The sequence below is a fragment of the Nannospalax galili genome, unplaced genomic scaffold (genome assembly GCF_000622305.1).
Source record: "Nannospalax galili isolate Female #2095 unplaced genomic scaffold, S.galili_v1.0 scaffold1623, whole genome shotgun sequence".
Classification (NCBI taxonomy): Eukaryota; Metazoa; Chordata; class Mammalia; order Rodentia; family Spalacidae; genus Nannospalax; species Nannospalax galili.
In genome coordinates this window covers 803,758-825,979 of record NW_008349082.1, presented here as the reverse complement: position 1 = coordinate 825,979, position 22,222 = coordinate 803,758, and the positions used below count along the sequence as shown (strand labels likewise).

General features: G+C 52.1%; 2 protein-coding genes across 5 annotated transcripts in view; one reads left to right on the top strand and one right to left on the bottom strand.

Annotated features, from left to right (window-relative positions):
- LOC103744613 (40S ribosomal protein S27-like) overlaps nt 1-621 on the bottom strand; it is a 5,822-nt gene extending 5,201 nt beyond the window's left edge. For both annotated transcript variants that reach the window (XM_029570048.1, XM_029570050.1), the window contains exon 1: nt 60-621. The gene's annotated coding sequence lies outside the window, so the exon portion shown is untranslated. The remainder of the gene's footprint in view (nt 1-59) is intronic.
- The window catches only part of Arhgef1 (Rho guanine nucleotide exchange factor 1), a 23,655-nt gene extending 1,768 nt beyond the window's left edge, over nt 1-21,887 (top strand). For 2 of the 3 annotated variants that reach the window (XM_029570047.1, XM_008846446.3), the window contains exons 2-29: nt 3,121-3,162; nt 3,260-3,343; nt 3,778-3,891; nt 8,910-9,008; nt 9,244-9,286; nt 9,510-9,756; nt 10,070-10,099; nt 10,318-10,417; nt 10,539-10,635; nt 10,718-10,753; nt 10,908-11,045; nt 11,916-12,021; nt 13,875-14,020; nt 16,840-16,986; nt 17,282-17,364; nt 17,514-17,639; nt 17,810-17,924; nt 18,028-18,128; nt 18,411-18,488; nt 18,735-18,810; nt 18,891-19,058; nt 19,877-19,964; nt 20,055-20,141; nt 20,490-20,557; nt 20,635-20,721; nt 21,025-21,188; nt 21,261-21,361; nt 21,536-21,887. In XM_029570047.1, coding sequence (XP_029425907.1) covers nt 3,139-3,162; nt 3,260-3,343; nt 3,778-3,891; nt 8,910-9,008; nt 9,244-9,286; nt 9,510-9,756; nt 10,070-10,099; nt 10,318-10,417; nt 10,539-10,635; nt 10,718-10,753; nt 10,908-11,045; nt 11,916-12,021; nt 13,875-14,020; nt 16,840-16,986; nt 17,282-17,364; nt 17,514-17,639; nt 17,810-17,924; nt 18,028-18,128; nt 18,411-18,488; nt 18,735-18,810; nt 18,891-19,058; nt 19,877-19,964; nt 20,055-20,141; nt 20,490-20,557; nt 20,635-20,721; nt 21,025-21,188; nt 21,261-21,344 — 2,736 coding nt within the window. In that variant the 5' untranslated portion in view covers nt 3,121-3,138 and the 3' untranslated portion in view covers nt 21,345-21,361; nt 21,536-21,887. Of the gene's footprint in view, nt 1-3,120; nt 3,163-3,259; nt 3,344-3,777; nt 3,892-8,909; nt 9,009-9,243; nt 9,287-9,509; nt 9,757-10,069; nt 10,100-10,317; nt 10,418-10,538; nt 10,636-10,717; nt 10,754-10,907; nt 11,046-11,915; nt 12,022-13,874; nt 14,021-16,839; nt 16,987-17,281; nt 17,365-17,513; nt 17,640-17,809; nt 17,925-18,027; nt 18,129-18,410; nt 18,489-18,734; nt 18,811-18,890; nt 19,059-19,876; nt 19,965-20,054; nt 20,142-20,489; nt 20,558-20,634; nt 20,722-21,024; nt 21,189-21,260; nt 21,362-21,499 lie in introns of all 3 variants that reach the window. The other variant, XM_029570045.1, reaches the window with a different exon arrangement.
- Nucleotides 21,888-22,222: the final 335 nt, after the last annotated feature.

The following is a 22,222-nucleotide window of genomic DNA, read 5'->3' as shown; positions in this document are numbered from 1 at the left end:
ATTTCCCCCCCCCCCCCGGTTCCAGGTAGCCTTTCCTGGAGACCCGACGTTTTACAAACCTGATCAATAGCATTCCCGGAAAGCCGGGGCCCTGCAGGAGCCACCACACACCTCTATAGAATTCGGCCGTCAAGTCTCCAGAGGTCCCATAAAGCAGCTGATCCTCGGATTCTTTAGGCCCACTCCGTATCAAATAGAATCTAGGGTCATACACATCCAGGGGCCCCTTTTAGGTTCTTGAAGGTTTTTGGAGACCTGAAACATCCTCTCTCATGGCTTGCAGACCTTGAGCCCTGAATAGAAAGAACTCAATCTTTCTGTGTGCCTACTTCTCCAGGACCCCCCCACTCCACGAACCTTCTAAACCTGCCCGGACTCCCCTAATCCCCAGAGCCTCTTGTACAAAGAGCTCCCTCTGCCGGGCTGTAGGCTTTATCAGTCGCCTATATCTTTTGGCCTGCTTTAACCTATGTCCTAAATTTCAAACACTTCCTCCCGCTCCACATCAAATCCTTTCTGAGCCCAGGCTTCTGAAGCACCGAGTCCATCCTACAGTGTTGCTGAGGCCACAGTAGCCACAAGACTTTGCCAAGACCTGTGGAGCCAGACTGCCTGGATCTGGTTTGGGTTGGTTTGTTTGTTTTTGTGGTGTGTTTAGTTTTGTTGAAACAGGATCTTACTATATAGCCCTAGCTGGCCTGGAACTCAATAGGTAGAGCAGGCTGGCTCCTAACTCACAAAAATCCCCAACAGCTGGGATTAAAGGCATGTGCCACCATACCTAGCCAGATTGCCTGGATCTGAATCCTAGCTCTGTCCTTATGAACCATGCTTCAGTTTCCCCCTCTGTAAATTAGAAATTAGAATAGTAGTGCCCTCCCCCAATGAAACACATCAGAATAATGCTGGCCACATGAGGTCAGTAAGGATTAAATGAGTTAATGCCTGTAGACCCTGAGCCCCTGCATAGACCTGGCATTTGTGTGTGTGTCTGGCATATACTTAAGGCATCTCAGATGTTAGCTGTTATTCACATTATTGTGAAGAAGAATAAGGGGATAATGCATGTTAACTATGTGTGAGACTCAGGGCCTGGCTGTACACAGTGAACATTTTCTCAATGTACCCTCGGGTTTGCTCCTTTTGGGGGGATAAGTTAAAGGATTCGTTTTTTTTTTTCATTTTTCAGACAGGGTCTCACTATGTATAGCAGTCCACCTCCTCTGCCTCCCAAGGGCTAGGATCAAAAGCCTGTGCCACCACGCCCAGCAGAAAAGATATTTTAATATAGGCTTAAGCATGAGGGTTCAGAGAGAGAGGCACTTAGATGCATTCGAGAAGTTGGGTGTGGGCTTTGTAGGAGTTTTCTGTGTTTGCTCCTTTTGGTTGCTTTGCTGTTGGTTTCTCTCTTGGTTCTGGGGATAGAAATCAAAACTGTATGTGCTGAAAAGGCATTCTATCACCAAGCTACACCCCCAAACCCTCCTTTGCTCCTTTGAGATCTGTCTGCCTCAGTTGAATATACCTACCCCTAAGTGGGATGAGCATGGGACCTCCATGTCTGTGGTCATGGTCTCCTGCTTAGAAGACTGGAAAGGGTAGCCTTGTGAAGCCATCCCCATTTCTCAGCGTAATGAGAACAGCTTGGGGTGCTAGCAGCTGTGGGAGTAACGGAGTTAATAGAGCTGGGCATGGTAGCTCATACCTATAATGCCAGCACTTGGGGATACTAAGGCAGGGAGGCCAGCCTGGACTATATAGTCAGTTACAGGACAGGCTGAGCTACAGAGTGAGCAGATTGAGGCTCTGGCTCAGAAGGGAGGGAGGGAGGGCAGGCCAGTTAATGTGTGCCTCACACTGTTAAGTGCTAGATGAGTTTGGCTCTCATTATAATTACTATTCTTTGTCTGCCTTGATTTGTGAATTTATTTATTAAACACTTAACAGTGTTCAAATCTTGAAATTACCCAAGCTTTTATGGTAGACATACAGTTCACGAAGAAAAATACAATAAGCTACTGCTTATTGAGAGCTTGGAAGAGGGAAAAGGGTGAGTCTTGGGCAGTCAGAGTTATAAATAGCTTTGGGGTGTGGGGATTCACCCCCCTGCACTGGGGCACCCCACCCCTCTTTCCACAGTTCCTTCCCGCCTGACACAGCTCCAACACAGCATTAGTCACACTAATTAGGGACATGGAAGATGCCCTTGGAAAGACCCAGGGAGACATCGAGAGTAGAGGGAAGAAGATGGAAAAGACAGAGGTGGGGAGGAAAAGGGGGTGGAGAAGATGAGACAGTGTGTGGCTGGAGCTGCACTTCACCTAAACCAGCGCTGAGAGGGGCGAGGCAGGGAGCCAGAGAAGGGACAGGCAGAAATGGTGGGGAGGATGAGACAGGTTTGGAGGAGGGAACTGGTAGAAGACAAGACCAGGACTCCAGCCAGCCACAACCACAGAGGATGGAGGGAGATGCACACACACCTGATGGGCTTTTGAGGACCACCACACACCATTTTTCTAGGCAGTAGCTGGGAAAGCTGGGAACCTTAGGGAACCTCTGGGTTCAAGAGCAGCAGGTCTCTGACAGAAGAGCTCAAGTTTTGTTTTCTTGTGTTGAGAGAGGTGGAGGCTAGGGGTTCACCATTGTGACTTCCTGCCACAGGAAATGGGCTGGTGGGTTCAGAGGCAACATCCTGACCCAAGCCTGTCAGAGATCAAAGTAGAGCACCCCATACTCTTAAGCCTCTACTTCTACCGCCTCCTTAAGGGCCTTCCCTTTAACTTGGCTTATCCCAAAGCCCTGTCCCTTTGGGGACCAGCCTGGGCTCCCTGGTCCCTCCTTCCTTAAGGATCCAATCGCCCTCTCACCCGCAGCCTCTGTCCAGCCTGCCCTTGGACCCATGCTTCTGGGCTCCAGCACCCGCCCCCCAGTCTCTGTGGGCTCCCTGCTGGCTGGCCTGTGAAGGGCCCTTTGTGGCCACACAGAGGCCCTATTGAGCTGTGTAGGCTGGGTTGGGGGAGGCTGTTTACTCGCCTTCACACCTGGGCCAGGAATCTGTGAGTAACTGCCAAGCCTGGGGCACTTCCTCCCACCCCTAACCACAGCTCCTCCTCTCCTCAGCCCTGCGGAGTCCTGGAGATGGAAGAAGTTGCCCGAGGGGCGGTATGTATGGAGAGCCAGCTGAGCTGGGGTAAGGGGACTCTGGGATGCAGTGAAGTGCAGAGCCCTGTGGATTGAAACCTCATCTCCTCTTCTGTAGGCTCCAGGGCCTCCCCGGACTAGCGTGGTGCCTGTCAGCATCATTGGGGCTGAGGATGAGGATTTTGAGAATGAGCTTGAGGCGGTAAGCAGGATAGGGTAGAAAAGCTTCCACTGAGGGGCCAGTCCTCCATCCTCAAATGTGTCCCCTCTACTTACCTGTCATTCTACCTTCTTCCGGCACCTCCTTCCTCTCCCCAGCTCATCCCCAGTGTCCCTATCTAGTATAGACTCCCATCCTTCTGTCCTAGTCCCCACTTATCATGAGCCCCCATGGACTCCCATCTCTCCTCTAAAATGTAACATCAAATCTCATCCCATTTGCCAAACCACTTTCCCTTAATGTCACCATTACTGCATACACATCTCCACCCGTCTCCACCCCCACTTCCCAGGCTCTTTCCTGCCTCAGATCCATTGAGAGGTGCCAGGGACTGAGTACAGGCAAGCCCAAACCAGCCTCCTCCTTTCCCCAGGGTACTCAACTCCTTGTGGTCTTTCCCCACCCCCACCCCCCAGAACTCAGAGGAGCAAAACAGCCAATTCCAGAGCCTGGAGCAAGTGAAGAGGCGCCCAGCTCACCTCATGGCTCTCCTGCAGCATGTGGCCCTGCAGTTCGAGCCAGGACCTCTGGTGAGGATGTGGTTGGGCAGGCAAAGGAGGGGGTCAAGGCTAGAGCAAACCAGGCTTTCAGAGAGCCAACTAGACAAGTGAAGAAGATCAGCCAGAAGGGTTTGGAAAACCCAGAATGCAGCACAAGTTCTAGAAACAGGACCACAGGCATGATCCAGAAAGCTGGTGTGTGATCTAGACAAGATTGCAGATATCCTGGGTGAACCTCAGTAAGCAGTGATTCCAAACCAAAAATACAAGGCAGCAGGCCCGACAGCCTTAAGAGAACCCAACGTCCTGGCAGAAGCCATGTCTTGTCCTCTTCCATCCCTGTCTGTGGCAGCACCTTTCACTGTTAACGCTGCCCCTCACCCAGGGGTTCTAGACAGGCACCCAGCAAGGCCTCAGCAGGTGTCACCAGGCAGGCATTCTGGATATGGTGCTGTTAGCCATCCCAGGCCTAGAGGGCACCGCAGACCTTGATCAAGAAAGTCACTACCAGATACCCACTCAGACAAAATGCAAATACTAATCAGGAAAGTCCCTGAGCCTGGTGTGGTGATACACACCTGTAAACCTAGCACTTAGGAGACTGAGGCAGGAGGATTGCTGCAAGTTCATGACCAGTCAAGGCTACCCAGCAAGACCCAGCAGCAAATAAAAAAAACTTTTGTCACCAGGCAAAAGACACATATGGGATGCAGATGCTGGACCATGCAGTCCAGGAACACCTGCAGAGTAGAAAACCCAGTCTGTGGTTTAGGAAGAAGCCACAACACTGGCTGGTATTGCAGGAGATCTGTTAAGAGAAAGAGGTTTTTATTTTTTATTTTTTGAGACAGCGTCTCTTTGTAGCCCCAGCTGGCCTGGAACTCACTATGTAGACCAGGCTGGCCTTGAACTCACAGGCGTCCGCCTGCCTCTGCCTCCCAAGTGCTGGGATTAAAGGCATGCACCACCACACCTGGCAAGAAAGCTTTTTCTAAGAAGACTCAGTACCACCCAGCACAGGCTGCTTGTCAGAGGATGGCCCAGGACACTGCACTGCAGAAAATATGCTGTGGATCCATCTAGGAAACTAAGAGACTGAAAGAAATCATGGGCAGGGACACTCAGAGGTGCAGAAGGAAAGGCATGTGAGGGTTGGGGATGTAGTTCAATTGGTAGAGTGCTTGTCTAGCATGCACAAAGCCCTGGTTTGATCTCCAGTACCATATAGAACCAACATGGTGGGCCATGCCCATAATCCCAGTGCTCAGGAGGTGAATATAAGAGGATCTAGAGTTCCAGGTCATTCTCAGCTACCTAGCAAGTTTGAGGCCAGCCTGGGCTACGTGAGACCCTGACTCCAGAAAAAAAGAAAAAAAGGGTACATGAACTGTAAGGCAGAGGCTGACACCAAGTTTTAAAAATGCAGAAAATGGGAAATTGCCAATGTCTCTCTCAGCTACATCCTTCAGAGAAGTGGCTCCTCCCTAACACATGAAGGCTGTGGGTCTGGGTCTTGGGCAAGGGGGTTTTCTAGAACTCAAATGCTTCAGATCTCAGTCCTTACTTAGCCCAAGCTTGTGCTAACTGCTGTATTGTTTGACGGAGTGGAATCTAAGGTGACCCAGATAGCTTCTGGCATTGTGAGACTGGTCCTCCTGCAGCTTCCTCACGCCACCATCTTTTGGGGTAGGGATGAGGAGAATAGATAAAGATTTGTTGAAACTGATAAAAGTAGAGAAAGAGTTCTGCTCACATTGAAGTGAATCCTTAAGCACACATAAGGACATGAAACTTGCCAGACCATAGCCCTGCAAGCCAGGATAGGCAGCATCCCTCTACATTGCCAGTGTCACCCACCCAGGGATGGGGATGCCGGGCATGAGCAAGTCCACCCACTGTTGGCTGAGCTCTCACTGTCCATCACCCCTGCACCTGTCCATGCATCTGGTCTGACATGGGAATCTGAACCTCACTCCTCTCACGGTGCTCATAGTGTTGCTAGATAGTCAGAGATGGGCTGCCTGCATTCAAATCCAACTCTGCCATCATCAGCATCTTCCTTAATTTTTGGTAACAGGTATTGAACCTAGGGCCTCGCACATGATACATAAGCACTCTACCACTGAGCTACATCCGAAGCCCTCTTTATTTTTCTTTCGGTTTTGTTTGTTTGTTTGTTTGTTTGTTTTGGTCTTTTTGAGACAGGGTCTCCCTGTAGCCCCAGCTGTCCCGGATTCACTATGGAGACCAGATCCACCTGCCTCTGCTATTTTATTTATTATTTTTATTTTATGTGTATGAGTGTATTGCCTGCATGTATGTGAGTGCACCTGTATCGTGCAGTGCTGCAGAGATCAGAAGAAGGCTTCGGATTCCCCTGGAACTAGAGTTAAGAACAGTTAGTAGCTGCCATGTGGGTGCTGGGAATCAAACCCAGGTCCTGTGTAAGAGCAGTCAGTGCTCTTAACCACTAAGCCATCTCTCCAGCCCCTCCTTTTGTAAATTTTTATTTTTATTTTTTTAGGGATAGAGATGGTTTATTAATCATTATAGTAAAAAAATACATCAGTAGCTGGGTGTGGTGGTACAGGCCTTTAATCCCAACACTTGTAAGGCAGAGGTAAATGAATCTCTGTGAATTCAAGTCCAGCCTGGGGTACATGGCGAGTTCTAGGCCAGCCAGGGCTACAGGGTGACAACAAAGCAAAAAGAAAAAAAAGAAATCTATATCTGTAGGCACACACACATACCTGTGTGTATAAATACATACATGTGTGTATCTATATAAATAAATACATGTATATGTAGAAATCCAGAATGAGAAGGATGTTTAACCCCAACATACCTAGCATTTATAGCTAGGTGGCAACATTAAGACTGCATTCCCCTTTCTTACACATCCTTCTGCACTTAATGTATGTCCTGTGTTCATGAATGAGGTAATAAAGCTGGCTTCCTTTACACTCCAGGGCGGGTATTCCCACAGCAGGCTGTGGGGATGGAGCAAAGATAGCCCTCTCAGAAACCAGAAGAGCCAAGCTGGGACTCTTTAGCTTTGTTTGTTTGCTTGCTTGCTTGCTTGCTTGCTTTTTGTTTCTTGAGATAAGAGTCTCAACTGTGTAACCCTGGCTGGCCTAATTTACGGAGATCTGCCTGCCTCTGCCTCTTGATCGCTGGCATTAAATGTGTGCATCTGATGCCACACCCAGCATTTTAAAACTTTTTTTTTCACATTTTTATTCATTTATTTACATGGGTGTGTGTGTCTATGTGTGGGTGTATGCACGTGACAGCATGTGTGTGGAGGTTAGAGGACAACTTGTAGGAGCCCATTCTCTCCTTCCACCCTATGGGTCCTGGGGAAGGAACTCAGGTTGACAGGCTTGGCAGTAGGTGTCTCTACCCACTGAGTCATCTTTTTTGTCCCCATGTATGCTGGGATAGGGTCTCTTATGATCCTGGAGTTCATCCATTTGTCAGAACTGCATGGTCATGATCAGTAAGCTCCAGAAATCCACCCCCGACTATGGGGTTTACAGGCACAGGCTGCCATACCTGGTTTTTGCATGGGTGTTAAGAGATCCAAACTGAGGTCCTTTACCTTTACACAGCAGGTACTTTACCTACTGAGCCATCTCTACTTTGGTTTCTCAACACAAGTCACTATGCAGTATAAGCTGGTCTTGAACTTGATCTGTATGTAACTCAGGCCTTGAATTTGTGATCTTTTTTTAAAATTTTGTTTGCTTTTATTTTTATTTTTTTCAATATTTTATTATTTTTATTTTATGTGTATGAGTATATTGCCTTCATGTAAGTAAGTGCACACGTGTCGTGCAATGCCTGAGGAGGACAGAAGAGGCTGTTGGATCCCCTGGGACTGGAGTTACGGACAGTTGTTAGCTGCCACGTGGGTGCTGGGATTCGAACCTGGGTCTTTTGCAATAACAGCCAGTGTTCTTAACTGCTGAGCCATCTCTCCAGCCCCTTTTATTTTTATTTTTACACATATGAGTGTTATGCCTACATATGTGTAAGTGTGCCTGTGTCATGCAATGTCCATGGAGGACAGAAGGGGACTGGAGTTACGAACAGTTGTTAGCTGCCATGTGGGTGCTGGGATTCAAACCTGGGTCTTCTACAAGAACAGCCAGTGCTCTTAACCACTGAGCCATCTCTCTAGTCTGAACTTGTGATCTTTTGAGCAAGTGTCTAAAACTCAGTTTCTTAACTTTTTTTTGGTGTTTTTCTTTTTTTTTGGTGTTTTGGAGATGGGGCCTGAAACTCCTGGTCTTCCTGCCTGACCTCACCAAGGCTCAGATTACAGGCCTATGTCACCATAACTAGCTTTGAACTCAGTTTTCCTCTAGTTTTTTGAGACAGTGTTTTTTTTTTTTCTTTTATTATTTTTGTTATGTGTATGAGTATATTGCCTGCCTGTATGTAAGTGCACTCCTGCCATGCACTGACCACAGGGATCAGAAGAGGGCATCGGATCCCCTGGAACTGGAATTATGGAAAGTACACAAGGGTACTGGGAATCAAACCCAGGTCATCTGCAAGAGCTGAGCCATCTCTCCAGCCCCGAAACAGGATTTTATATAGCTTAGGCTGGCCTCAAACTCTGTCTAATGAGTGGACTGATCCTCCTGCCTCTACCTGGAAAGTGCTAGGATTATAGCTATGTATCACCATACCTGGATTCAGTTCCCCTCCTAAAAAATGGTGGTGATTGTCCCTGTGATTGAACAGGTTCCTTGAATGTGTCAGAAGGCTTAGAATAGCCTCTGGTACAACCAAATTCACAGAATACCTAGTGGTGAGTAGTCAGGTTGTATTGGAAATTGGGAAGTGCTCATAGTGGTGGCCCCAGAGAGTTTGCGAAGGAGATGAGGACTTGAGTGACTGGAGTGGAGACCAGAGATTGCTTCTCAGAGGTAGTATTTGAACCCCACAGCCATAAAGTGCCCAGAAAGCCACTAAGCTCTTCAGAGGAGGGGTATAGTTGTCGGGACTGGGAAGGAAAGTCACACTCTGTATGTCCCCAGCTCTGCTGCCTGCATGCGGACATACTGAGCTCATTGGGCCCCAAGGAGGCCAAGAAGGCCTTCCTCGACTTCTACCACAGCTTCCTGGAAAAGACTGCGGTGAGAGACTCCCTCCAGCCACACCAGTCCCCTACCCCTACTTAGTTCTGGAGAGTCACCATATACCTTCCAACCTCCATCCACTGAGGCAGCCTAAAGGACAGCTCACCTGGGGTGACTACCAACCGGGGCTCTCCCTAGTGTCCCTCTTCAAACTTTCCTTCCCTCTAGGCCTTCTGGGATAGGTCCCCTGTGGCTCCCAAGGCCTCTTCTCACTCCTGTCTCCCCTGAGCAGGTTCTACGGGTACCAGTCCCTCCCAATGTTGCCTTTGAACTTGGTAAGGAGGGGAGGGCCTGGGGATTGAGGGAGGGTCTCTGGTGGGGATGAGCCTCCACAGAGGTTTCTGGGAGCAGGAGCAGGACCATGATTCATTCATTCCTTCTTGATGGTAGCAGCCCAAGGAAATGTTGGCACCCATGGGTGGGTAGGGACTGTGATCTAAGAAAGCTGGGAGCCAAGCCCCAGGAAACGTGGTCCCCAGCCCCTATATGTGTCCGCAGACCGCACCCGGCCTGACCTCATCTCTGAGGATGTCCAGCGGCGGTTTGTACAGGAGGTGGTACAGAGCCAGCAGGCAGCTGTGAGCCGTCAGCTGGAGGACTTCCGCTCGAAGCGGCTCATGGGCATGACGCCCTGGGAGCAGGAGTTAGGCCAGCTGGAGCCCTGGCTTGGCAGGGACCGAGGCAACTATGAGGCCCGGGAGCGGCACGTTGCAGAGCGGCTGCTGGCCCACCTAGAGGAGATGCAGTGAGTGACGGTGGGAGCGATGGCCCTGGCCTCCTTCTCAGTCTTAGAGCACCGTCCTCAGTGTTTCTGCCCTGCCTGCTGTTTGCATTCATCCTGACTCTTCTAGCTTTGGGGTCTCCTTAAAGTTTCTGAATCTTGTCCATGGTCACGGAGAGCTTATGTTCTCCTGGATGGACCTTCCCAGGCACTGTGGCAGTCACTGTCCTGTCCCTTACCTCGCTTACCGATAGGATAGCAACCCAGAGGTGTACCCTGGTAGACTGGGAAGCCAGGCTTCACAGTTTAAATGTGAACTTCTGTCTTCTCTCTGCAGACCTACCATCTCCACAGATGAAGAAAAGAGGTGATGGGGGTGGAGAGCATGGCGGGAAGGGCAGATGATCTGGGCTTGGGGAGCGCTGTAGCCTCTATGGAGCAAAATCTTTACTCCTGGCTTGGGGACACGCCCCTTTCCTCTGACCACAGGAAGCGGTTGAGGGATTGCTGGGCTGTGTCTGCCTCTGGAGATGTAGTATCCCATCTGTGTGTATTGGGGTCCTTACCTCGCTGTCTCCTCCTCAGTGCTGCTGTGGTCACTGCCATCAGCTTGTACATGCGCCACCTTGGGGTGCGGACCAAGAGTGGGGACAAGAAGTCAGGGAGGAACTTCTTCCGGAAAAAGGTGCTGAGGTCAAACCTAGCCTGCTACTTTGGAACACCCCGAGGAAGCCTTGAGACCGGACACCTGGAGTCTCATTCTGCTTTGTATCATCTTGAACCTCCCTTTCCCTACCTTCATATAGATGATGGGGAATCGGCGGTCGGATGAACCCCCCAAGACCAAGAAAGGGCTGAGTAGTATCCTGGATGCTGCCCGATGGAACCGGGGAGAGCCACCTGGTAAGGTGGCCCTGGCCTCAGCCCTGCCTACCCTGTTGGTCCCGGGCCACCCTCAGCTCACTGTCCTGCTTTCTTGTTTCAGCTCCAGATTTTCGACACCCAAAAGTTGAAGTTGATGGTAATGTACTTGTAGCCAGAGCATCCATCCTGAGTCTGAGGAAGGAGGGCTGGGTTCTGGACCATCCTAGGACTGAGGGAGGAGCAGGAGAGAAAGGTGGTAGGGATAGTAGATGGGATTAGACGTCTGTTCTTTCTTCCTTTCTGTCTCCCAGGAGAGAGGCTGGGCATTACAGACCGGAAGGGAGGCCTGGGTATGACCTCTCGGGACAGGACAATTGTGGCTCCTGGGCAGGACAACCCAGGAATCTCTCTGCATCCTCTGCCTGGGGACAGCCCTGACCGAGAACCAGGTGAGCATTTCCTGGGAGCACCATCAGCCCCTGGGAACCCTCACTCAGATGAAAGCCTCTGTCCCCACTGAGAGCTCCCCTTTGTGATCAGCATCTCCTCCTTACTCCTAGTCACGAGTGTTAACACTTGTTCCCTGCCTCAGTTTACCCTTCCCACAACTTTTTTCTTGGTCTCTGGCCTCTGTCCTAGTGCCATGTCTCCCCATCCTTAGACTAGGTTTCTTTTATTTGTTGTATAGGTCTTTGTTTTGTTGGGGGGTTTTTTTTGGATTTTTTTTTTTTTTTTTAAGCATTGGGGATTGAACCTAGTGTTTTATGCATGCTAGACAAGGGGTTTCCCACTGAGCCACACCCCCAGCCCCTCACTGGGGGATTCTTTTTTGGGTGAGGGGGTTCTCTTTGAGACAGGGTCTTCCTGTAGCCCCAGCTGGCCTAGAACTCACTATACAGGCACTTTTCATGTTTCTGGAAACCACTTCCCTCTCTGAACCCGTTTCCTAACTGCTCATTGGGGTCTGTCTGTCTACTTCCTCTAAGGCTCTGGGTCAGGACAATGAGTGAGAACACGGGCCCAGCAGGCCCCAGTCCCCTCCTGTCTCTGAGGCTACATTCTGGTGGGCTGCGCTTGTGCAGAGGGCACCCTAGTTGTAGGACAGCTACTCTTCTGGCTGTAGCCCACCTCCAGTGTTCCCAGAGTGTTCAGTGTTCTTTCTGAACATGTTCCTGTTCTCTCATATTGGGTACTGAGCCAGCAGGTAGTCCCTGCTGGGAAATGGGTGCTTTAGAACCCCTCCTCCAGGGCACAGCCAGAGGGTAGACGTCACCATACCAAGGGCCTAATGAACAGCCATGTTTCCCCTCCACCCATAGGTGTGGACAGCCCCTTGGAGCTGGGGGATATGCCCCCACAGGGTCCTACGAGCCTGGAACCCCCAGCACCTGCAGAAAGCACTGAAGAGGGTGCTGAGACAGAGAGGTGCCTGGCTGGGGTGCTGGGAGGGCCTGGGCAGGGCAGGGACAGCATATGGGGCTAGGGAGGGTGCGTGGGGTCGCTGCTACAATGTGCACCTGCCTGTCCCCAGCCATGGCCTCACTGCTGCTGCCCCTTTCTGCCTTTCTCTGGGGGGGCTTCCCTCGGTCCCTTCCTTTCTCGGGGGGGGCTTCCCTCGGTCCCTTCCTTTTCCTTCTCCCTCCCTTTCCGTTCTTCCTCCTCCCTCCCTCCTTCTCTGGTGTTTCTCCTCTTTCTCCTGCATCCTGTTTCCTGCCTTCTCTCTCTGGCAGGTTTTCTTCCCCTCCTCTCTACTTCCTTGCTCCTCTGGCCTTCAGTGGCTCCTTCCATTTCAATTCTCCACCTTCCTCCCCTTAGTAAGCCCTGCCTCCCTTGCTCCTGCCCTGCTCCTGGTGTCCCTTACCCCCTCCGTGCTCCATGCTCTGTGCTCTGTCCTGGGGGCCCTGTCCCCCCTCACAGTTGGGGGGCAGGTGCTGTCCCCTGCCTGTCCTTGTGCCGCTGCTTTGGGGATCCCCTTGATGGGTGTAGGGAGCTGAGTTGGGGCATATCTGGCCCACCTCTGACCCTGTGCCCTCTCTCCCCAGAAGGTGGAAGAGGTGGGTGCCCGGGCCCTGGGTGGGGGGAGGGCCAGCCCTCCCCCATTTCTCCCAGCCCCTCCCCCTCCCCATGGCCACCTCCTCCCCTTCACTCCCTGCGAGGGAAGGGGTGGGTAGGTATGTCACTCTCCTGGTTGAGCTAAGTATGGAAATCCTCTTTTGTACTTCTTGTCCCTCTCCCCCTGCCTTAGGGAAGGGAAGGGGGTCAGTCCTGTGGGCGATAGTGGGTTCCCTCCCCCACCAAATTTCAGTATCCCTCCTGGCCACTACACCCCCCCCAGCCTCCAAAATTCCACTATTTCTGACCTCTCTCTCTCTTTTCTGTTGCATGTTTCATCTCTGTCCTCGTCTCCCCTTGTCCCTGTCCTGGTCTCCCTGTCCTTGTCCTGGTCTCCTCTGTTTCTGTCCCTGTCCTGTTCTCCCTGTCCCTGTCCTGGTCTCCCTGTCCTTGTCCTGGTCTCCTCTGTCTCTGTCCCTGTCCTGATCTCCCTGTCCCTGTCCTGGTCTCCTCTTGTCCCTATCCTGGTCTCCTCTGTCTCTGTCCCTGTCCTGGTCTCCCTGTCCTGGTCTCCTCTGCCCCTGTCCTGGTCTCCCCTGCCCTGTCCTGGTCTCCCCATCCCTGTCCCGGTCTCCCCATCTCTGTCCTGATCTCCTCTGTCTCTGTCCTTGTCTTGGTCTCCCTGTCTCTGTCTTGGTCTCCCCTGACTCTGTCCTGGTCTCCCTTGTCTCTGTACTGGCCTCTGCCTCATTCTGTCCTTGGCCTTGGGGTTCAGGCTGTCAGGGCGTCTGGGGCGCTCGGAGAGCCTGCGGGTGAGTGACCGCCGCCGGCCTTCCCGGGGCAGCCTCGGGGCTAAGGGCCGGGGTGGGGGCCGCTCCCGGAGTGACGTGGACATGGACCCCAGCTCTGCCACAGCTGTGCTTGGCCCCACCCGACGAGCCACGTACGTCACCCCCCGCATCTTCTGAGAAAGTCTGGAGAGTTGGGGTGGGGGAGGGTTGATGCTAAAAATCACAAGGAAATGGGTAACCAATGGCTCTGGTCACTGAGAACCAGCTGTGGAGGCCACAGGGCATTGAGGAGGAGGGGGCGGAGCACTTCTGTCTAGAGATTTTGGGACTGGTCTGCATCACGGATCACCCTGGGGGAAGGGGTTGTACACTCAGGAACAGGAAGCTCCCCTGGGGTGCTCCAAGCTGGTACCCTAACAAGGACTCTGTCCATAGCCCTGAGCCTGGAGATGATGGGGAGCCAGGACGATCGGGACTGGAGCTAGAACCAGAAGAACCTCCAGGCTGGCGGGAACTTGTTCCCCCAGAAACCCTGCTTGGCTTGCCCAAGAGCCAGGTGAAACGGCAGGAGGTCATTAGTGGTGAGTGCTATCCCTGGGTTCTGGCTTCCACTGAGCATGCCATCTAGTAGTGACAGAGTCCTTCTGGTCGTATTCACCACAGGGAGCATGTGAGAGCAGCTTCTTGCCAACCGGACAGCGGTTGTTTGAGCTGGCACAACAGCCAGTCCATGAAAACTGAGTGCAGCTATGAAAACCACACAAAGGACATGTAGCAGTTTAGGAAGTACACATTAGGAGCCATAAATGGCTCCGAGCCTGTCATCCCAGCAACATAAAGGTTCAGAGGTTCAACACCAGGGCCTGTGAGGTGGCTTAGAGGGTAAAGGTGCCTGTTGCAAAGCCTGACCAATGACCACTGGGACCCACATGGTAGAAGGAGAGAACCAACTCCTTCAAATTGACTTTTGACCTCCACATAGGTGCCACAGCATGCATATGTATGCCTGCACACTCACACAAAATAAATAAGTAAATAAATAAATGTAATTTAAAAAAATTTTTTTAAAAAGCCAGGCACAGGGGCTGGAGAGATGGCTGAGCAGTTAAGAACACTGGTTGTTCTTGCAGAAGACCTGTGTTCGAATCCCAGCACCCACATGGCAGCTAACAACTGTCCGTAACTCCAGTCCCAGGGGATCCGACAGCCTCTTCTGTCCTCTGTGGGCATTGCATGACACGGGTGCACTTACCTGCATGCAGGAAATACACGCATACACGTAAAATAAAAATAATTTTTTTTAAGTTAAATAAAAAAGTCAGGCACAGAGGTGCACGCCTTTAATTCCCAGCACTTGGGGGTTGGGGGTAGCAGAGGACACCAGCTTGATCAAGATAATGAGGCCAGCTGGAACTAAATAAAAGCAAGGCCAGACATGGTGGCACATGCCTTTAATTCTAGCAGAGGCAGGGAGATCTCTGTGAGTTCCAGGCCAGCCTCTGATACATAGTAAGACCCTGTCTGAAACAACTAATAAAAAGAAGTTCAAGGCTAACCAGGGCTCCTGGGGAGGCCCTATCTCAAAAAGTGAAGAGAGGGCTAGGGATACAGCTCAGCTGAACAGTGCTACCCTAGAATCCACTAGTGAGGGACGGGGGTATGACTCAATAGTACAGCACTTGCTTAGCAAGAGTAAGACCCTGGGTTCCATTCCCAGCACCAAAAACAGAAACAAAGTGGGGCGGGGCATAGGGCTAGAGGACTGGCTCATCAGTTAAAAGCACTTGCTCTTGCAGAGGACCTGAGTTTGGTTCCCAGCACCTACATGGTGGCTAACAACCATCTATAATTCCATTTCCAAGAGATCTGACATCCTTTTCTGGCCTCCACAGACACTGCATGCATGTAGTACACACATGCAATCAAAACACCCCTACACCTAAAATAAAAATAAGTAAATCTTTTAAAAGAGAAAAAAATGAAATGGGAGCACTGACTCAGTGTTTAAGAGCACTGGTGGTTCTTGCGGAGGACTTGGGTTCAGTTCCCAGCACCCACATGGCAGCTCACAGCCATCTGTAACTTCAGTTCCAGGGGATCTGATGCCCTCTTCTGACCTCTCCAGGCATTGTACACATGTGGTTCCCTTAGGTGCATGCATGCAAAACACTCATTCACATAAAATAAAAGTAAAATTTGTTTTAATTAAGAAAGAAAAAAGTTGCCAGGAACAGTATTTAAAACTTTTTTCCCCTTTAGGTTTTCGGCTTTTGGTTTTTTTGAGCGGGGTCTCATGCAGGTCAGGCTGGTTACAACTACTTGCTAATAGCTCAGGGTGGCCTTGAGCTATGTGCCACCACAACTGGCTTTGGCTTCTGGGTTTTGAGATAGGGTCTTAACTCTCTAGCTGAGGCTGGCCTGGAACTCAGGATCCTCTTCTCTCAGCCTCCTGAGTAGCTGGGACTCCAGGCCTGCACCACCAGACCGGGCTTAGCTGTGAAGCTCTTGAAATGTGGTAGATCTCATTGTGAACTGCATGTTTGTGTTTCATTTGCATTTTTGTTAAAGTGGAGACAGCATTATGTGGCAAGTTGGCTACCCCATTGGACTATATAGCAGTTTCTCTCTCCAGAAAAGTGCAGCATACAGGAAACCAGGGGTGGTGATACTTGTCTATAATCAACAGCACTTAGAAGGTGGAGGCAGGAGATCAGGAGTTTCAGGTAATCCTCAGCTATATAGCCAGTTTCAAGGCCATTAAACCCTATCTCAAACACACACACACATACACACATAGTTTACATATGTAACATACAGTGTATTAAATCTCAGCAGATTTCTGAGCCCCTGAAACTCTTTGAGGCACCCATTAGTGGGTTGGTGGGTAGTGGTAGGGTTCCCTGCACCTGAGGCTGCTGGTTTATGCTAGAGAATCATTGGGTGATGTCACACACCTATAATCACAGCACTCAGGAGGCTGAGGTTAGGAGGAAATCAAGTTCGAAGCCAGCCTGGGCCATTAAGTGAGACTCTGCCATGGATGGATGGATGGATGGATGGATGGATGGATGGATGGATGGATGGATGGGTGGGTGGGGGGATATACAGATATATGGATATTCAAGCTAAGAAAACACCTGAGTGATGCTTTCCAGTTTTATCCCTGAAAGTCTCATGACCCTGGCAGGCTGGTAGCACCATTTATTCTGCCTGACTAACCCAGCAAAGGGTAAAGGCAGGGTGGCAAGCAGTCCTCAACAGCTACAGAGGTGGGTAGTGAGTCTACCCAGAGTGACGTTTGGAAAGCCTTTCTCAATGCCCCATTCTTCCAGCCTGCCTTTGAGGCTTTCCCCTAGAGCTTGCACCCTCCCCAGTGATGCTTCCTGCTTTGGGTCCACAGAGCTGCTGGTGACAGAGGCAGCTCATGTGCGCATGCTACGGGTGCTGCATGACCTCTTCTACCAGCCCATGGCGGACGGGGGCTTCTTTCCTCTGGAAGAACTGCAGAACATCTTCCCCAGCCTGGATGAGCTCATCGAAGTACATTGTGAGTGCCAGCCACAGCCTCCACACCTCACCACCAGCTTCCTCCTTCCAGGCTTCCATAGACCCAGAGCCCACCTGTTCTTTGAGCGCCTACCATAGGCAACCTTTGCCCTACTCCTAAGTACCATGCATTCCTGACCCCCAGAGCTTACGCCCCAGGAGTACATACACACATACTATGCATGACTGCATAGTACCATAGTCTCATAGCACCCAAGGATGAGACACACCTGTCCTCTGAGCCCCCAGCAGCTCCCAGCCAGGTATTGCAGTCTTTTCCTCACTATCTCCTGCAGCCCTGTTCCTTGATCGCCTGATGAAGCGGAGACAGGAGAGTGGCTACCTCATTGAGGAGATAGGAGATGTGCTGCTGGCCCGGGTGAGCGTGCCCACCATGGCCCTAGACACTGGCTCTTAGTCCTCTCCCCATGGGCCCCCAGGGGTCTGAGACCCCAGGTCTGTCCTACTTTAGGCATTCATCAATGCACAAGACTGTTTTTGACAGTCCCAACCTGAATCTCTCTGTAGTTTGATGGTGCTGAGGGCTCATGGTTCCAGAAAATCTCCTCCCGCTTCTGCAGCCGCCAGTCGTTTGCCCTGGAGCAGCTCAAAGCCAAACAGCGCAAGGAGCCTCGATTCTGTGCCTTTGTGCAGGTAAAGTGGATCCCTGGGTCTGAGAGAGGAGGGCTGGGGCCTGAGCTCCCCCTGGGTCTGAGGAAAACTAGAGTATGGTATCCTGAGTCTGAGGGAGGAGGGTCTGGGGTCTCAGAGGAGAAGCACTGTGGGCCTGGCTCTGGGCTACGCCAATGCTGTTTGCTCCTCAGGAAGCTGAGAGTCGTCCACGGTGCCGGCGCCTACAGCTGAAGGACATGATTCCCACTGAGATGCAGCGGCTGACCAAGTACCCCCTGTTGCTGCAGAGCATTGGGCAGAACACAGGTCTCCTCCAGGCCTTCCCCCGGGCCTCTTTTCCCTGTCTAACCATGACCACTGAATGAGGAGCAGTCAGGGTGAGGGCTTACATCTCTCTCCTTGCCTGTAGAAGAGCCTTCAGAACGGGAGAAAGTGGACCTGGCAGCTGAGTGCTGCCGTGAAATTCTGCACCATGTCAACCAAGCTGTTCGTGACATGGAGGACCTGCTGGTGAGCCTAGGCATGACTCCAGCTGGGGCAGGGCATGATGGGAAGGGTACTCTGACCTGGCTCAGAGGTCAAACAGAGCCTTTTGTTCCCCTCAGAGTCACTGAGTATTCAGGGTCACTTAGCCCTCAGCAGCCCCCTCTCAGGGTTATTGAAGGTTAGACCTGGACCTCAGCTTGTCCCTTAGAAGTTGGCCCTGCCTCTCTACTTACCTATTCCCTTGGGGTCACTGAGGGCAACCCCAACACTTGGCTTGACCCTTTAACACTCCTGTCTCTGCCTTAGCGGCTCAAGGATTACCAGCGACGCCTGGACTTGTCTCACCTACGACAGAGCAGTGACCCCATGCTAAGTGAGTTCAAGGTGAGCTTGGTCCTCTTCCCTCAGCTCACCCTGGCCCTTCTGCCTAGGGGATTCTCAAACACAGCCCAGCTGTCATGCACCCAGGGAGCCTCACCCCCACCCCCACCCCCATACACACACCTCGGCTGAATGCACATGGTGACCCCTGACTTCAGTCCTTGGCCGTGCTGCTTGCTGCCCTCCCCTCCTTCTTTTCTCCCCACCCCTCCTGTCACCTTAGCTGACCATCGCTCCTTCCTGCTCCAGAACCTGGACATCACCAAGAAGAAGTTGGTCCATGAGGGTCCACTGACATGGCGGGTAACCAAAGACAAGGCTGTGGGTGAGTGCCGGCAGGAGGGCAGCTCGGGGCAGCTGGGGGAATGGAGGTCAGATTTAAGCACTGGCTGGTATCACCTGCAGAGGTCCATGTCCTGCTGCTGGACGACCTGCTGCTGCTGCTCCAGCGCCAGGACGAGAGACTGCTGCTCAAGTCACACAGCCGGACACTGACACCCACGCCCGACGGCAAGACCATGCTGCGGCCTGTGCTACGGCTCACCTCTGCCATGACTCGAGAGGTGGCCACTGGTAAGTTGTGGCAGTCCAGTGGCCTGGGGCAGGTCATCTGAGCAGAGTTGCCCGGTGGAGTGGGGAGTACAAGCCTCCAGGGAACTGAGGAGCTCACTCTGGAGAAAAGGCAAAGGCTGAGAAGGGACCAGCTGAGGCAAAATGAGCAGGGCTAGGTAAGGGAACCCAGACATGGTAGTACAGCTGTTGTCCTAGCACTCAAGAGGCTGAGGCAGGAGGATCTTGAGTTAGAGGTCAGCTTGGGCTACAGAGGGAGACCCTGACTCACAAACAAAAACAGAAATGAAAATAAAGGGAATAAGCTAGGCATGGTGGCACATGCCTTTAATCCTAGCACTTGGGAGGCAGAGGCAGGCAGATTTCTGAGTTCAAGGCCAGCTGGGGCTACAGGGAGACCCTGTCTCAAAAAGACCAGAAAAAATGGAATATTGCCTGAGTTTACAGAAGCCTATCCTGGTGGATATTTTTTCATAACACTAGCTCCTGCTTGGGAATTATAGGTACCTGGGGGTTAAGGCAGGAACCCAGAGCCGAGGGCTTTGTAAGCATTGGCTAGGGCCACTGATGGTGGGAGGAGCTGGGAAGTGGGAAGGGCTAGAGAGTTTCTGCCAGTCAGGGCAGCCTATGCACTTGGCCTGGTATGATGGGAGGGGTGGGCTCTTAGAGAAGGCTTGCTGGCCTTATTATTATTAGCAGAATAGTGAAGATGAACTATATCAAATGTGAGGTAATATACCAGCTTCCAACAGTGATCAGAGAAGGGCATACACTTCAAACACTAGCTCTGAGCCCTGTCTCTCCCCTCCTTCCCTATGCAGATCACAAAGCTTTCTATGTCATTTTTACCTGGGACCAGGAGGCCCAGATATACGAGCTGGTGGCGCAGACTGTGTCAGAGCGGAAGAAGTGAGAGTCCCCGTGGATGGTGTAGGAGTATGGGAGGTCCCACACGGTCTAGGTGTGCTGACTACCTCGGGTCTTGCCATGTCTCCCCAGCTGGTGTACCCTCATCACTGAGACTGCCGGATCCCTGAAGGTCCCTGCCCCTGCCTCCCGCCCCAAGCCCCGGCCCAGCCCAAGCAGGTAAAGGAGCCAGGGAGAGACCTGGAGAGTGAGGGCACGAAGAACATTTCCTTGTGCATCTGCAGAACCCCAGACCCAGGCAGCCCTGGTGTGTGTGTGTGTGTGTGTGTGTGTGTGTGTGTGTGTGTGTGTGTGTGTGTGTGCCCTTGTGTGTGTGCCCTTGTGTGTGTGCCCTTGTGTGTGCCAACCCCAACACAGCCTGTCTCCTATCTCTGGGCCTCGGTCTTCCATTGTCCAGGCCTCCATATCTCCTGATCTCTACCTCTGTTTCTTGCTGTCTGTATTTCCCTACCCCTACCACCCCCTGGGGCCAGGGATGTGGGGTCACCCAGTACTTCCTTCCCCCAGCACCCGGGAACCCCTGCTCAGCAGCTCTGAGAATGGCACTGGAAGCCGAGAGATGCCTCCAGCTGATGGTAAGGCCCAAGGGTCACTGGCTAGAGGAGGTCACAGGAAGCCAGGGAGGATCTGAGTGTCCCTTTCTGTCACCTAGCCCGGACAGAGCGACTCCTCAGTGACCTCCTGCCCTTCTGCAGACCAGGCCCAGAGGGCCAGCTTGCTGCCACAGCCCTTCAGAAAGGTAGGCCAGCCTTATACCCTCTAGGGCCAATAGCTAGCAAATGATACCTCTATTTAAACTAGAAAGACTTTTTCAAATTTTTGTATGTCCGTCAGTCAAGCAACACCTCCCTGCCTGGTGGCCCAAGTCCTTGTTTTCTAGTCACCTTCCCACCTTATATCTGAAGTTCAGCTTCCCCATCCTCAGAGACCTCCTGCCCCATCCTAACCCTAACCTTAGCTTCACCTATACCCTGTTTGAATGCCCTACCCCCCCCATTCCCTAACTTGCCTCTCTTGACCCTGTCCTCCTTGCCTTGGCCAGTGCTGTCCCTAAAGCAGCTCCTGTTACCTACTGAGGAAGACAGTGGAGCAGGACCTCCCCAGGATGGGGATGGGGTACCTGGTGGTGGTCCCCTGAGCCCAGCGAGGGCCCAGGAGATTCAGGAGAACCTGTTCAGCCTAGAAGAGACCATCAAGCAGCTGGAGGTATGCCTGGGGGCAGGGTACCTCAGGTAGACTGGGGAAGGAAGGGCCCCCCTCATCCATGACCTTCTCCAGGAATTAGAAGAGGAATTTTGCCGCCTGCGACCCCTCCTTTCTCAACTTGGGGGGAGCTCTGTCCCTCAGCCTGGCTGCACCTGAGTCATCTGTCCAAGCAGGTGAGTGGGGAGGTAGGGCCAGGACACTGTCCTGAGAGGGGCTGGAGGGGGGACCTCTGTCCCTGCAACCCCTCTCCGTCTCATTCCACCTCCTGTGCTGTCTCTGCTGTCATTCTCTCTTTGCCTCTGCTTTCTCAGCCCTTATCTCTTCTGTCTCCCTTCTACATCTCCCAGGCCTTTCGTGAGGAGGAGAGGAATGGGGGAGAGGACGCAAGTGGGTCTCCCACCCCCACAGCTGCCGCAGCATCTCACACCCCAAGGGCCAGAGGAGAGGGAGACTGGCCACGCCTGAGAGGGGCTCTATTGGGATCCCTGCCTCCCAAGCTGACCTCTGCCGTCTCCCTCTCGCCTTCTGCTTGGCAGACTCAGGGCTTCATTCTGGGGGCAGCACCATAGTCCCCATCTTTAGGGCCGTCTCAGTATTGCCTGTGGGGGTCAACCCTCCATCCCTCACCCCCAAGTGCCTTTGCTCTGTTTTTATACCTGGAATTGGAGGTTTATTTTTAATATATATTATCTAAGGAGAGGTCTGTGTGTGTGTGTCAGGGTGGTAGGGTCCACATCTGGGCCTGTACATGATTGTCTGGCATTGACTTCCTAGGTTTCACCCATATCGCCTCTGTGCCTTCCTCCAGCTATTCATTCATTCACTTGTCTTGGCTTTTTTTTTCTTTTTTTTATTGTGTGCCACACGTGGATTCATGTGGCGGTCAGGTGATAACTACTTTCCACCATCTGGGTCCTGAAGATCAAACTCAGGTCCTTAGCCTTGGCAGCAAGCACCTCTACCTGTTGAGCCATCTCGCTGGCCCCCTTCACTTGTTTTTTATAATTCCCCAGGCGCGCTCTCTCTCTCTCTCT